General features: G+C 37.5%; 1 protein-coding gene across 1 annotated transcript in view; it reads right to left on the bottom strand.

The window, feature by feature from the left end:
• Positions 1-15,242, bottom strand: part of LOC131063610 (exocyst complex component EXO84B) — a 133,125-nt gene extending 117,883 nt beyond the window's left edge. The window contains exon 1 of the mRNA XM_057997492.2: positions 14,923-15,242. Coding sequence (XP_057853475.2) covers positions 14,923-15,012 — 90 coding nt within the window. The 5' untranslated portion in view covers positions 15,013-15,242. The remainder of the gene's footprint in view (positions 1-14,922) is intronic.
• Positions 15,243-17,230: the final 1,988 nt, after the last annotated feature.

The raw sequence follows: 17,230 nt of genomic DNA, 5'->3' as shown, positions 1-17,230 counted from the left end.
TAACTTGGAGGAATTGAGAACCATGAATGCAAACACAACACTTGAAGAGCAAAATCACCAACAATTGAACAATGATTATGATTCAAATAGCTGCAACATATACCAACAATTCTACAAAAACTCTCTCTTACAAATGAGAGACAAGGAGGCATATATAGAGTCTCTTACAAAATGGATGGCCAAGATTGATCCAAGATCAACGGCCAAGATCATGCCAACAAAACCCTAGAATTGCCCTAATTAGGGTTTACATCAAAAATGGCGCCACCTACATATGGCCCAATAAAAAGATACCTAGTCATCAAATAGGAAATCTAATACAAGATTCCTCCCTACATCTCTCTCTCTCCTAACATACTCCAAGAATCTAACCAATACTGAATCTAACTCTTCCATGGAAATGCTAGGCAAGCTATCTTGTTGTAAATCAATCATGTCCAGTAAATCTGAGCAAGCATCCAAAGTGTTCTCCCAATCTGGCATGAGCTTATGCGAACTATGAACATGAATCAACAAAGAAACCAAGTCATCTATCTAACTCTTCTTCCAAGAGTCCAACTAGCAAAAATACATAAATTTCATCTTGTCTCTTAATTCGGCTAAGTGTAAACCACTAGCATCACTAACATCAACACCCAATAATTCCTCAATCGAGGCAAGGATCTTCATCTGAATGTCCCGAATCAATCCTTCCATCTCCATACAACTCGACTGGGCGTTCTCATAAGTTGATTTCTTCACGGCTAATGAACAATACCAGCCATGGAAATCGTATATGTCTCCACTGCGCACAATGTTCTCGCTGACCAAGGTGGAATTAGGAATCTTCTTCAAAGCCTGAAGGCATGGAATAGTCTTCTCTTGAATAGGCCGGAATTCTTCCCAAACTCCCTCCAAATACTGGATTCTAAATGCGAGCCTTATTGTCCTATCATGTGCATGGACAAACTGAGTAAGGAAATCATCTGCCTGCTTTCTTGTATTCTCAATCCACTTTTCCACCTCTAAGAGTGTATCTCTCGCTGCCTCATAGTGTGAATGTATTACATGGTCAACTGCAATAGGGGAAATAAGGGTGGGATTTTCACGCCTTATCGCTGCAATATACTCTCTAAGTCTGATATTCTCTTCTTTGTACCTTTCTTTCTCCACAATCTCTCTGTCTAACCTTGTTTCGATTGCCTTGAGGTTTTCACCAACCTCCTGAAATTCTTGCTTTCTGGATGTACGACCAAGGGCAACTGAAGTGATCTGGAAATCCATAGGAGTAGCAATATCCGTTGTCACGCCTGCAATAGGAACAGCAATCTGCGCAATCCGCATTCCAGTCTCATCTCTAGCTATGTGCGACAAAATCTCCGCTCTCTTGGGTCCTTTCTCCTTAGCACTCCTAGCTAGGTAGTCATCAATGTCGTCAATAGGTTGTACCGCTATCATTTTCTTACTTTTCTCCATACTTTTCATCAGCCATTCAGTAATAGCGGCCATCTCCATGCCATCATCGAGACACATTTCTTGATCAAGTCCTCTCAATGCCGAGATAACATCATCATCATCATCAGGATTATTCCTGGTCCAATCGTATACCTCATTTCCCAAACTAACTTCCAAAAGGACAATAGGGGATCTCGGCTAATCATCATTCTCATTTGATGCTAAGTCAATTGGTTGAAGGTGAGCATTCCGCCACTTTTCTATAGTGTACATCTTTGCCGATTCTTCCAACTCTGCCTGCATCTTAGCTTGTTGAATAGCTTCCTTGCATGATGGACATTTGACTTCGGAATGAGTGGTATTGTGGATCCTACACCAACATGGGAGCAAGATGCCCTCTACGCACAAGTCTTTCTCAATACTTAAACCTTTCATAACCATCTCCTTGAACCTCATAAAAAATTCACTTTCACCAATTGAAACCTCGGGTTCTACTTTTACCGGTACAGTGGGCTCATGTACTTTTGAAAAAGAAATTTTTCCTTGCAAGGCTAATTCCATCCTTGACAGAAATGTTGAACAATGCATCTCATTGTGTCCACCAGTCCTATGAATTCTACAGCTATTCCTTGATGCAAATTTAAACAAACTCTGTGGATGTAACTGCGCATTTAGTCTCCACCAAAGTTGAAGGATATCAACTTTTTGCTCCATTGAGCAATCCTTTTTTTTTTAATTTTCAATTTTCAGATTTTTTTGGATTTTTCTGACATATTAGAGATCTAACATATCTCTGATTCTGCACTTGAAAGCTCATGCTAGTTCCAGCCAAATTGAATTTCACGGTCAACACCTCCCCCTAGCGCCAATTATGTTGGCTACGACAGGAGGGTGAAAAAACGTCCTTAAGATTACTCCTCGCAAATATGAATTGATATGATTTGGAGTTCAGCTGTTCAGGAATTCATCGCGATCAGCCCTCCTTCTAGCGCCAATTCTGTTGACGTGGGAGGAGGGTGAAAAAAGTCCTTAAGGTTACTCCTTGCAAATATGAATTCATATGATTTGGAGTTCGGTTGTTCAGTGATTCATCACGATCAGCCCTCCTTCTAACGCCAATTCTGTTGACGTGTTTTTTATGACAGCATCGAACACAGAATAAAGTTGCCTAACGGTCACTTCACTCTCTCTTGATCAAAGTACGATTGCATGCTAAGATTGCAAGAAGTTCAAACAATCGACTCCAAGGTTCCTTCAATACGTGGACGTGACTCAGTTAGCTGATGTGATTGCTGGTAATCCAAGGGGCCTTACGTGTGCATCGTTCTTTCACTTCTTTGCTGTGGCTAGAACTCCATCATCGGATATGGCAATTCTATGATGCTATTGCTTCGAACGGACTAAAATGAACTGAAAGTAAAGGGGAAAGGGTTAGAAGGATCTAAATCTACTCCTAAGGGCAGTGATAACAATGAATAGTGCTCTGGTGGACAAATTTCAAATAAACCAAGCTCTGCTTCGCCAAGATAAACTACAACTCCGCAAGAACCGGTGCAATCTTCTGAGGATGTTGGAGGATTTTCATATTGAGAAAAGCGCATTTGAATACCCAACACGGCGCAATCCAAATGACTATTCACAATTGAACTTAGCACAAATTTGGGGGTTCAGGCTAACTTTACACTGCAACTTACAATCAGTGAGATGCAAAAAGTATGAACCATGGAAATTCATCAAACACCATTACATTCTCCATCGGAATCAAAGCACTAAACTAATTCTAATCTAAGCGAGGAAGGTGAAACCATGCAAGCTTTAAAAAAATAACTTAAGTGGACACCATCAAAGAACAATGTTTCACTGTTATTATCTCAAAGCTTATCGCAACAATTTCATACAAAGCTCCCTCCTTTTACAAATGAGGGGGTCACCCCTTTATATAGGCCTCGGGCCATGATTACATGCAAACCCTAATTAGGGTTTTCCCTAAAAGATTCTCCACTCAAGATGAAACAAGGTGGGAATCTCCAATTAATAACCCATCATGCATGCCCATATACAATTAATTCAAAAGTACCCAAAATAGCATCCATTGCGCATTAAATGCACCACCTCCTTCAAATTCGTCCAACATGCGTTGAATATTCATCCATGCAAAAATCACCCCATTATGTCATAAATGCTCCATCATTTCCACATGCGGCGGCTGCATGCAAAAGGAATCTGCCATAAATTCAACATGCAATGACCAGGTTGCCATTTGGTCAAATATTCCGACAATGAATGCGCCACCATACTGCCATGTGTTCAATAGATCCTCACCATGCAAATGGACTATGTCGTCGTATATCTGCTCCTGCACATCTGGAATTGTTGGAGAGGGAAAATTCGATTCAGGAAGAATTTTCTTGAAGTCTCCTCAACTTTCCTTACTTGAAGAAGGTTTTTCATCAATTCTGCACATTTCCTATTTTTTAGGAAAATTTCCAAATTAGGGTTCCACTGTCTAGGAGGGAGAAAATTCTCCTACGAATCCAAATCTGTAAAACTTTTGAAATTTGGATGTGATTTGATGCTCGAGAATGGATTTTTCAAATTTTTCCTGGAGGGGAAATTTCTTGTTCAGTTCATCCCTGATTCCTTCTTTGCCTTAGAAATTTTATGTTCAATTCATCCTTGGGTGTATTTCTTCCTTGCTTGGAATTTTGTCCCGAAGGAAGGAATTTCCAATACTTAGCCAAATTTTCACATTTCCAAGAATTTCGTCGTGAAGGAAGGAATTTCCAACACTTAGCCAAATTTTCACCTCAATTTTTCACCTTTCCTGGAATTATGTCCTGAAAGAAGGAATTTCCATTACTTTGTGAATTGTCCATGTCTCATTTTCAACATCCCTATTTTTAGGGATCCTCCTAAAATTTAGGAGTCAGTTCATTGGATAGAGAATTCTGCCACAATTCCGAATCTATAAAATTTTCCACACTCTGTCGAGATTCGGTGTCTAAAAATAGCAAATTCAAAAATTTGCCTGAGGGGAATTTTGTTTTTTTATTCCTCCTTGACTCCTTGGATTCTGTGCCTTAGGCGAAATTCCAATTCTTTTAACTCAGGTGAAATTTTCATTACGCCCATGGATTCATGGATTTTCTTCTTGTGAATGCCTTCCTGGTTTCAGCGCTCCAGCCCAGATCTGGGCGCATTTTCAGCATGTCCATGGAGAGGTGGATTTTTCCACTTGTGAATTCATTCTTGGTTTTAGCACCCCAGCCCTAACTTGGGCGCATTTTCAAGATGTCCATGGAGAAGTGGATTTTTCCACTTGTGAATTCATTCTTGGTTTTAGCGCCCCCCCGCTGACTTGGGCGCATTTTGGCCATGTCCATGGACACATGGATTTTTTTTCACAAGTTCCAGGCTCTTCGTCAGGATATAGATATGAAATATAACATTTAAGTATAAGTGGCATCTTCAATATGTCTTTTTCCTTTCTTATACTTTAAGTTATATTTCATATATATTGTCAGGATGTTTGAGAGTGGTTTCAGGTCCACAGGAATCATAATGCAAATTCTGGATTTTGGAAGATCTTCCAAATTTCCAGACAGTCAAATTTCAGGCCATTTTCGGATAAGGATGACATTGGTGGATTGATGTGAATTTCTGGACTTGGATGATTTTGCATGCTTTCCTCTTCTGGAATAGGAGTTCCAAACCTAACCATTTTTTTGACCCAAATTGTCTGCCTTCTGACTCTTCCGGATTTAGAAATGGTCTTCACGAACATTCAGTCTTCAGCGTCTTCAAAGATATTCAGCTTTTAGTGTTTTCCTGTGAAGATCCTGCCAAAAATAGATTTTCCCAAATAGTAAGTGTTTCAAAATGTCAAGGTTTGGGCAAAATAGGTCAGAAAAGCACTTACTAAAAATAGAAACTTACTAAATATAGAACTTACTAAAAATATTAAGTTTAATTTTTGGCAAAATTAGACCAATCCAAGACTCGGTAAAATCCCTAAAAAATAGGAACTTTCTAAAAATAGAAAGTTGCTCCGTTTTGGCTGAAATTTTACTGGGAGGTTCCTTGAAGGGTCCTAATTCCAGTTGTATGTTCAGTTTTTCCAAATCCCTAACAAAAACCCCTAAAATCTAGGACAGAAGGCAAAAAAACCCTAAAATTCACAAAACGAGTCCCAGACTTAGCCGAATTTGCTCAAACGGAAGGCAGACTTGACCAATATGATCCTCGAACACCTGCAAAGCAAAGAGACTGACGAGACTGTTGCGAAAAGACCACAAAAACGCAAGCCAGAAAATCGGGAGGGCCTAAAAAGAAGGGGGTCCCCATTTGCAATGGGGCGATGTGTGAAAACATCACAACAGGTCTCCTTGTTCTATTCTGTTACTTCGATCACTTTAATTGATGAGACACTGAGAGGTGGTGAACGAATGATAGTCTTTTGTTTCTTCTTCATCTCCTCAATGTTCTTCCCTCTAGCCTTGACTTCTCCTAGCATGTTCTTCCTTCTCTTGGGAGCTTGACTCTCTTCGTCTGCATAAATCCTAACATCACTGGTAGTCCTCTGATTCCGCCTTGCAGCATCCGCGTGATGTACATAGTGAATGCATCATTCACTCTCTTATAGTCTTCAATTTTGTACATGCTCGGCTGGGGGTAGCATTCATGACTCCTGAATTGTCCTTGCCCTTTCCCGACTTCACCTTTGCATATCAATCCTCTGTATGAAATAAACCGTGCAAGCAGGTATACCAAGTAAGAAGTCATGGCGAATGACTTGGACCGCTCTACATTCCTCAGCTGAAAGTCCAGATTATCACTTATAATCTTAGACCAATTTACCAATGTTCCTCTAAGACAATCTTGGATGAAATAAAACATCCATCCATCGAATATTGCTCCTTGTGGCATGCCCATCACTCTGTTGAGTAGGCATATGTAAGTCGCTATACTCCTCTTTGAAGTCTATGCACATGAGTGTCTTGGGAGCCTTGGAATGATGAGACCTAGGCTCAATCATCCACTCTTTGTTTATCATATTCTTGCATGCACCCATCTTCTTCGTGTATCTTTCTGTATATTCATCCTTGGTCACATCCTTCATATCTGTTTCGCGTGGAATTCCGAACACCTCAGCAATAGCATCCTCAGCAAGGTAGGCAATAACAACACCCTTAGGAGTTTTGATCATTCGCGTGAGCGGATCATAACATCGTGCACACTCCAAGATAAGCTCACTGCACAGTATGGACTGTGGAAATCCAACGGCATGAAAAATACCACTCTTCATAATGTTCGCATATGCTGGGGAAGGAACCTGATTTTCGACTCCGAACATCTGCTGTCGCATCTGGTCCAAGTATAGGAAATGCATGTTTGTATCTGTGATCTCCTTCCATCTGGATGAAATCTTGAGCTCTGGATAGAATCCAATCTCCAGCATCTTCAGTAATTCTTTCATTTCCTTAAATCCGGACTTCGACATCGCACCTGTAAGAAGCTTGAAGTTAGACTTAGGAAAATAAATAATGTTCTTGATAAAATTCCTGACATTCTAAAGATTTTAGCTAATTAGATCATAAAGTCAGGAAAATGGTCCATACTCTTGGTAGATTTTGACAATTAGATTCAAAGTATGACAACGCTAGGGCATGGAAACCCTCTATAAAATTCATTAATACCTCCTTATGCTTAGAAATTATGCAAACTAAAATGCAAAGGAGTATACCAGATCAACGATGACCAAGGAAAGGTGTGAAAGGTTGTGTTTTCACATAAGGTAGCTCTGAAGACACCTTCCACAATCAACAATGGAGGTCAACAAATCTGAAGACAACCTACAACTAATAAATTAACTTCAAAAATATGTTGCAATCCTTCAAAAATATGCACAAACTCGATAAAAATCAGCCTCGATGATGAAAATAATTAATCTTGGAAACATAGTTATGGCTGGTAAAAGATAAATTTATGAGGACAAACAGCCATTAACACAGTTGCAGACCTTAAGACAGCCTTCTAATGGTCTGAAAATGATTCCAAAATGCCTCCAAATACTCTCCAAATGTAAATCGCTAAAGTTGCAGCTGGTTGGGCAATAAAAGTTGAGTCTGAAAAATTGAATGTACAGCCAACAATGGAGGTCTAAATCTGAAGCAAACTCAGATCTGAAGCAAATGACAGCAAGTAGGGGGCAAAGGCGGCATCAAACATGCATGGAATTCACCAAAGTAAGCTCCCAGCACTTGCAAAATAAAAATCGAACTTTCCAGCTATAGCGCCATTTTTGAAAATGTCTTCAATGTAGCTCAAATCTGCAACAATGGAGGTTTGGAACAGCAAGCAATAATGGTAGACCAAAATCGCCAAAGTCTCAAACACCAAAAATCGCTAATTTTCACCAAAAAACACCAAACTTGGAAAAATCGCCAAACTTGGAAAATCGAAAAAAATCTGGAAATGATCTTCAATGGCAGCAATAGAAAGGATTGCCAAGCTGGAAAAAAATGGAGGAAAGAAATTCTCAATCCAACACTTCACTTCAACACTTTGCCAAAATTCGCCAATAAGAGAGAAAAATCTCCTTTCATGGAGACACCTAGCAGATTTAAATAATAAAATATTGTTGGAGACTCCTCTCTTATACTTGCTTTTGCCTCTCACTTTCACCACACAAGCAAGGTGGGATAAAACACTTGCTTATATACTTGTTTAGTAAAAACCAACTTGCTTCTAGAAGGGTAAAAACATTAAATGCTTATTACAAGTTATTTAATTTTGTTTTTAAAATTTTAAATAATCATTAATCATCATTTAAAAACAATTAAAATGGGGCTCACTTATTAAATATTTGAATTTTAAGGCAAAATTGAGCTTCCAGGGGAAAATCGACTTTAGATGGGATTAAGAAATCCCATTAAAATCACTTAAAACGTCAAAAATTCCCCACAAGGGAAAATCGATCTTAGCTTGGATAAAAATCCATACAAAATTTCATCAAAATGCATACAAAACAGGCCAGGCGAAAATCGATGGGGACATGGACAAGGAATCCACACTCCAAATTCACTTCATTTGCAAAAAACACTCCCTGGTGGAAAATCGACCTCAGTCTGGATGAAAATCCGAACTCGAAACTCATCAAATTGCTCTCAGTGGAAAATCAACTAGGGTATGAACTGAGAGTCTGCACAAAAATCGGCATTAACTTGTCACAAAACAGCCTGGTGGAAAATCGACCCAAGCATGGAATCATCCTCAACATTGTCTACACTATAGTCCGCACTCCAGTCCGCACTCCTGGTGGAAAATCAATGGCAATCTGGAAAAATCCTGACACAACGCCAAATTTTAGCACTTCCAAGGGAAAATTGATCCAAGCATGGATAAACAGTGGTGGAAACCCATGTGTAGTGTGGATTTTGAGTGGGGGAAAAGGGTGGGTAGTCTGGAATATGAGGGAAAAAGCACCTCTAGCATGGAATTTGACCTTCTAACCCTTGGAATATGGATTTCCCTTAGGAATTTGGCATTTTAACCACTCAAAATCGCTTTAAAACTTCAAAAATTGGACTGGACTTAGGCAAATTTTCCAAAAAATTGAGCGAAACAGTAGGGAATTATCGGGATAAAGTGCGAAATCAATTTAAATAATACCTTAGAAGCGAGAAAACAACTCCAAAAGGCTTGGGAATACCTTGGCACTTTAAAATCACTGACGCGCGTGATTAAAAACACAATAACGCTCAAGAAGGGTAACACTTAGACAAAATTTAGGATCATTAAAATATCAACGTTTGCAACTTGATCCTATAACTTCAAAAACCCTAAACGGCACTAGGCATGATCAAAACTCCGAGACTCGGGCACGGGAAACACAAAATTGCCCCACTAAGCAGCCAAAACCCTAACCTAACAACGCAGCAAGCCGGAAAAGAGGGGGTCCCCATTAGCAATGGGGCGATGTGTGAAAAGGTCACAACAAGTACATGAAAAGTCCTTATAGGAGGGTCTTGGTTCTTAAAGAACAAAATCCTTTTCAATTGACCATAGATTCAATTTATAATCCCTTGGAGAACATCAACACTATTGAATGCACCCAAAACTGACACAATACCAAAGTTACATCCTATGGTATTGGGTTTGGCAAAACCTTGGTCCCTAATATCTATTTGGGTCTAATTTGAGACCAAGACATCCTAAGATCGCTTTGAAACCACACAAATCCATCAAGAGCAATCCCGAGGCAAATCTTGGTGGACCCAAGGGCTGCCCAAAAGAAAAAGTATTAAAAAAATCATTTTATAACAAAAAGTGCCAAACACCTAATTTTGCCCTTGAGTGATAAAACTATGAAAAGTCCTTAATGGAGGGCCTTGGTTCTTAAAGAGCAAAGTCCTTTTCATCAGGCCATAGATTCAAAAAATTTAATCCCTTGGAGAAAATCAATAGATTCAATACTATTGAATGCACCCAAAATTAAAGCAATGCCAAAGTTACATCCTATATTGTTGGGTTCAGCAAAAACCCCCACCCCTTTTTGTATGGGTCTAATTTGAGGCCAAAACAGCCTGGGGTCACCTTGAAACTACACAAACCCACAGTGGGCAAACTCGAGGCAGATCTAGGTAAGCCCAAGGGCTGACCAAAAGAAAAAGAAAAAAAATTATTTTTATAAACAAAAAAGTGTCAAATACCTAATTTTACCCTTAAGTGATGAAATTGTGAAAATGGTGTGCACCATGAAGGTTTGTGTGATTTCAAAGGTCTCAATTTTCGCACAACTCGCAAGGAGCACTGCCCCTTAACATCATCAAGGGTGTCGCCCCTAAACCTCCAAAAGAGGCACTACCCCTCAACCCCATTGTGATATATGTTCCAAGACCCCCACTAGTTGTCATCCCCAGAATCTAGGCCCTTAGTTCCCTTAGCTAAGTGTAGTTGATTGGATGCAAAAGACTAAGGATTTGGTCTTTATGCAATAAACTTGCATATCTTGTTGCATAACTCGATTACAATGAGGGGGTAATAAAGAATTAAGTATCTAACTCTTGAGTGTGTTGACTTAGACATTGTTGTTGCACAACTTGCAGAAATCTCTTTAGATGAGGCAACTTCTACGTATGACATGGCTAGTGGAGGTGTTATTGTCACTTATTTGGTTCAAATGAAATTGAACCAAATGTTAAGTTTGATACTATCAATGAAGAGCGATTTAAAGATTATTGAATATTGGTTGTAATTCTCATTGTGTATTGAGTCTTGACATTTGGCAAATCACTGAAATATAAATCTAGGAGTATTTTCTTCTTTTTTTTCAAATTATGACGTATTTAACTATTTTATTTATTGGAAATTATGAGTATCACTGTTTTTATAATTTTAAAATATATATATACAAAACTATGCCCATGCCCAGAGAAAACAATGTCGTACTGGCACACCCAAACACTTAAACTTGTACTGTCACCACATCCAGCCCCATTCAATTGCTTACTGTCTTCTACTTGCTTCCAGCATGTTGTCATGTCTTCTTGATCTTGTTCTGACCTATACTTAGTCAGCCTTAATTTTTTGTGCTTTCTCCATGTCTTGTTGTTCACCTGCCCTTCATTTCCTTTAAAGGCAGAAAGACATATGTTAGAATAGTAGCTTGGAGTGTGGATTTCTTGGCATTTCAGTTATCCTGTAATGGATAAGCAATAAAACCCTCCTAGAGGTTAAGCTTTTGATGAACCAATGTTTCGTCACTCTTAATTACAGTCTTGGTTTGTCATTGACCACTTCACAGGTCACACTTTATTTGACTTTCATATGTAGCACAGAAGCATTTCGTTTAGTTTAGAATGCTTGTGCTAATTTACTTTACATCACTTCACCACTTTTAGTACTAGAAGTATTTATTCGTTTACTTACCTATATTGCAAGGTTTGGGCAACACTATTCCAGAGCTTTAGCCTCAGACTTGTTAAAAGTCTGCAAATCTTTGTTTGCATTGCATTCTAGCTTCATTTAACTCTCATTTGGCTGTTCTGAGCATTTCTCCTTAGGTTAAATAAAGTTATAGCATGTTTAGACATTGCTTCCAAATCAGGGTTTCCTAAGACTGTTACCAGTTTATCCGGAAAATCCCCCACATCAGAGGGTCCTGTTCTTTCTCAGTCCAGGTCTGCAGTCCAGTCCACTGCAGGTACAGACAGGGCATGGCCATTAGGCCCCAGGTTTGGCCAGGTAAGCCTACGGTGAACCTGCAGTCAACCCAGGCCATTATTAATTTATTTCTAATTTTTCTGGTCCAAACAGCCATAGGAATTGGTTCTCAGGTCAATCAAAGATCCCAGACATAATTGGGAATGGCAGTTGTTAGTTGAGAAAGGCATTCAAACAAGTGAAGAAGAGTGGATGAACTTTAGGCCATGGCCAATCCCACCACACCCACATAGATGAAGAGAAAGGTGGAGATAAACTCTGCAACATATGTCTTCAATGACTCAAACTTAAACACCTTGATGAAGTTGCCAAAATCTATGCCCGCTGCCATCTGTGATCTCAAAGACGGCGTTTTGGTGGTGGTGTTATTATTGCTGCACTGCTGTTGTACTCATAATACAGTTGTCATGATGTTTTAACTTTAAGGCTTCTCTTTTTATGGTAAGTCTTGGAGTATATTAGCTGCTGCAAAATTATTACTTGCTTCAAGTTATTAAAAATAAAACAGGTTTTGCATTTAGCACCTTCTGAGTGTCAAATAAAGGGGGAGCATTTAATATTGAAGTCCATGCAATCTTATAAATTTTTATAGTTATTTCGTTTATTATACATACATACTGTAGCTATGTAATGTAATGTCCCCAATTTTTTATTAAGTGACAATTAATTTAATTAATTAAGTTGTCCAATAATAAATATTATTTCAAAAGCATAACTTAATATTAATTAATTTTGTTATAAATAATTAATTAAATATTATAAAGTCACTTTATTAGAAAAAGATTCTTCTAGAAGCTTTAAGGATATTAGATCAAATCCTTCTAGAAGATCCAACTGAACTTTTAAAAAGAGATGAGAGCAAGTCATTTGGACATCTTTCTTTCAGAGGATTTTGGAGGGCTTGTTCTCCAGGTTCAGCGTGCCCTAGGACGAAAACCCTTGGGTTTTCTGGTTGGTTGGATGAAAACCCAGCTCAACCCTTGGTGAATTCATATCAGGATTCACAGTTGCACTTCAACGGTCAGATTGTGAAGATTTTAGAAATTTGGGAAAGTTTTTCCAAAAAGGCAAATAGTGGAAGAAAACCTCTTAACCTAAGGAAGCATGCAAAGTGTTTGACAAAATGTGTATGAGTAAGAGTGCATAATCTTTTGGTGATATTTTAAGAATATTTAAATCGAAAACTTAATTTCTGTTTTTGGGATAAAATATGTATCTATTTTTAATTTTTTATGTTTTTTCTATGGACATACCCAAAGCATACCCAACTCCAAAAAAAAAACTCATACCAGGATATCCAAACCCAAACTGGTACTTAGCTTAGATTCCCTTAAGATTTTGGTATTGAACCTATGTTTCCTTTTACAACTACTAGCACATAAACTGCTTTAAAATATTCCTCTCTTGCCTTATCATTCAAATGTCCTAACTTTTGTACATGTGTAGTGTTTCCATTTTCCTTCCAGCATATTAATCCCATTATGTTGTTTCTATCTCCTGCTGCATTCCTACTCCATACTTATTCATTTGCTTTCTCACTTATTCCTACTCCATACTTATTCATTCGTTTATACAGTATACTCTCTTCAAAACCTTAGTCTACTGCCACAAACCATGGCTAGACAAACTACATTCAGATTTTTCCAGATTATTGAAAGGCTTAGGTTGTATGAAATGACAGTTCAAACCATCAGCTGAGAAATCAGAAAATTCATGGGTGCGTACAGTCAAGCACTACTAAATCTCTAATTGATTGGGTTCTCAACTTCTCATGAAGTACTGAGACTCCAACAATATGCCTCACTCACCAAAACCGTGTTGTCATATTCTTTCACTACCCTATCGATTACTCCATGCATCTACTTCTGGTTGGCAAGCTCATAAAAGACCTGTAACATACAAATGTAAAAATGTTTTACCCAACCATCATATAGAGTTAAAACTCATGCTTAGTGCAATAATAAGCAAGCTATGTAAGCCATGAACCCATGTGGTTCTCATAAGGATGCTGAGAATGGTCAGAGAAATTCTGGCTCAAGACCCAGTTGGATTTATATCAAAATAACCAATGTTGTGGAAGTGTACATATCCTCTCTCAAACCTGGGCACTATGAAATGCAACCTAACCAGGAATGTGGGTACAGGTTACCCCTCGATCCCCTAATATTCAAATCGCATTGGAGGATGCATTTTCCTCGGAAACCTCATGCACCTAGTGTGACAGACATGGTGGAGAAGAGGGAAAACGAAGCTAAGAAGAAACCAAACAATGTCAAAATACATAAACGCTGTGTCCTGAATGTGATTTAGAAAACATGTCCAACCCTATCACTCTAATTCCATACGCTATTTTCTTCTTATTTGCTGCTATATTTTTCTTCATCAATGTATCTGTGGGGAATTATTGGGCATCTTCCACCTGCAAATCTTACATTTTTGCTTCTATTGCAAGTTAGATGTTTGTTTAAAGGGATTCTTTCACACTGAGGAATGGTGTTTAACTTTTCATTTAACACATTAAAAGCATTTCCGGCTGTGGGACAGTAATCAGTTTGAACTGAACGGCTGCCTTTGATGGTTAGCGGCCCATATCTGACATTTTCTCATGCCATGTGCGTGGAATATATTTTGTACTCTCCAAGCGAAATCCAGAATTCCAAATTTTCAAAAGTAATGGATATGTATATGTTTTAATCTTATCCATTTTCTCAGAAGCGTGGTCAAAGGGAGGAAAATCCAAGAGATCAAATTGAACAATCAATATATGGTGATTCGTGAAATTTTCTTACTCCCAAAAGATAATCTCCTAAATCTATAGAGTGTGCTTCTTGGACAGTAAAATAAAGCATTACTATTGTCTAGCCTTACTTTACACATAAACTATTCCCAAATGCAGCCCTATGAGAATTTACAGGGTTAAAGAGGCTGTGATCCAAAAACCCAAACATTTAAGTAACCTTGCATCAAACATACAAACACTCAGGAAGACTTGATACACTAATTCCTACATGAAAAGTCCCAATTTGGACAAACTGTGGTTCAGATATCCTACTCTACACAATCATATGAACAAATTTTCTAACAGATTGAAACCTTAAATACAATAGCATCCTACTGGAATCAGAAAAAGCACAGTTCATAAAGTATAGTTAGCCTGACCAAGCAATACCCATTCATGTTTGTCTAAAGTCTGTGGCTTCAAGGGTTCTTCTGAAAGCTGGAAAGTGGATGCCACTTAAGATTGAAATGTAGTAAAGGCGATACCTTTTCAGTTGAAGACTGGTATTTCGAATGAACGGGGGTAGCGACCAAGTTACCACTGTCATCGTCATCTTCCTCATAAGCGGATCCCATCTCTTATTTTTTCAGTTTGTTGCCACAGCTGCTTCTCCTTCGACCAAGTTTGCTGAGTTTAAAAAGTCTTTAGGCTCTGAATCATCTCTGGAGCGTAATAAGAATTTTATTTAATCTTGAAAAAACATAAAAACTTAGTTTTGCTTTCCTATTTTTATCCCACGTATCCTCATTCCCGGCCAGATCGCCAAAAACTCCAAGTGGTTTCTAGAGAGCGGGCCCGTCCATTGAGATTTCCTTTTAAATAACAGAGGATTGTTTCCTATCTATTTGTTTTTTATTAGTTTGTGCTGGTAGGAAGGTAAACTGTATAGTGTTTATACCAATGAATTGATTTAAATTTTTCAAAATGATGTTTTGTATAATTTGGTGGGCATGCCAATGGGCATGTTCATGTTGTGATAGTTATGTTGATGTTCTTGTCATAAAGATTCAAATTTTGTTGACGTGTTATTTTTCGGAAAAATATCGGATACTTTTGTTAGGTTGATGTGAAGTGCATAAGCTAAGATACTAAAATTTAGAAGTTGGTGCCTATGACATGTCAAAATGTCAAGGTATATGCAGATTGACCAAAATTTTGTAAATGATAGACTTGATTTACAAACATTCAAATAGATTTGAAAAAAATAAATGGATTTATAAAATTTCAAGTCAATTTCCAAGTGACGGATTGAAATTAGGTTGATTTCGAACCTTGCACAAAATGAGAACCAAACTTGTGATAGCACAACTTCTAGTGGAAATAAACTATCAGACATATTTTAAATTTGCATTTATGATCAAATACTACTATGGATTTATGAATGAGAGCAAACATTGACAATATTTGACAAAAAAAATCATTTATCTCAACAAATAAAATATAAATCTACAAAATAACTTAATAATACACAAAAAAATTACAAATATTGTTTGAATTTACCATTAAATTTTAGATCATGCTATTATTTTGTAAGATTTACATAATGGAGTCCAATCATTGTTTGAATTTGACATGATTTAATAATATTATATAAATATTGACAAAATTTGTAGCCCTTACCTCAAATCTTCATGCTAAAATTTCTTGTAGATCATTCACATTTCCATTTGCACTAGCAAGGCTTTGATATTAGCTAGGAAAACTAGGCATATTGGAAATAACACATGAAGAGAAAATTGTAAGAGCAAAAATGAGGATTAGATAGGTGAGTGATTATGCATTAGGATTTGAGGTACATAAATAGGAGAAATACCACACCTACCATAATAAATAATTTTTCACATAAACATTCAAAAGTACAACCTAAGTATGATTAGTACACAAATATATTGTACCGATTTCATTTATGGATCTAATGAATTCTCTAGCTTCATATAATTTATATTGATTTCCTATGTATGTGGAAGGTTGTTTAGGTTGTAGGTGATCCTTCTCTCCAATGGGGTTATAAATAAATCTTACACTCACTCCATTCCCTATAACCTACTTATATCTCAGATAGTATATAGGCCAACTTGGATACATACTTATAAGACCTAGGAAAACTTAAATATACAAATAATACTATAAGGACCTCCATAATTTCAAAATAATATAATTCACATAATTCATAAAATAAAGCATTAAATATTACACATGTCTAGATATACAAGAATGGAGACTTACAATTACATTTCAACATAAATATTTAATACACAACCTATAACAAGGTTGAACACAAGGGAGCATGTTCCTTTACAATAGACCACAAGGTCAATTATAAGAATACATAAGAAACGAATCATGAAGCCCACCAAGACAAGAACTCTGTCATTTGTCTTCCATAATCACATCAAGGGCAAGAACATTGCCGAAGCACATATCCGCCCTACCATGAAGTAGTTTAACTTCCCTGGAATCTTCCATGACACGAAAGATTACCGACCCAACACGAGTGAGTCTAACCGTGCCAATCTGGTAGGAGTAATGAAATTGTGCAATATGGTATTGGTTCAAAGAAAAATTCACTCGATGCGCAAAACAATGTTCCAAACATTATTATTGATGAAAATTTTTAATTGTTGCCCTAGATTTTGATAATCGCATGGTAATGCGTGTATGCCCCCTCAGGAGATGAATCAGAGAATTTTAGGATTTTTTTAGTTATTATTATTTTTTTTTAAATCGAATTTTTTGGAATTTTTAAAGATTTTTGACATTTTTACCTTTTTTTATTTGTCCTAATAAAAATTT

The sequence above is a fragment of the Cryptomeria japonica genome, chromosome 4 (genome assembly GCF_030272615.1).
Source record: "Cryptomeria japonica chromosome 4, Sugi_1.0, whole genome shotgun sequence".
Taxonomy (NCBI): Eukaryota; Viridiplantae; Streptophyta; class Pinopsida; order Cupressales; family Cupressaceae; genus Cryptomeria; species Cryptomeria japonica.
The sequence above is the reverse complement of the archived record's forward strand: the minus strand, read 5'-3'. Positions and strand labels throughout refer to the sequence as shown.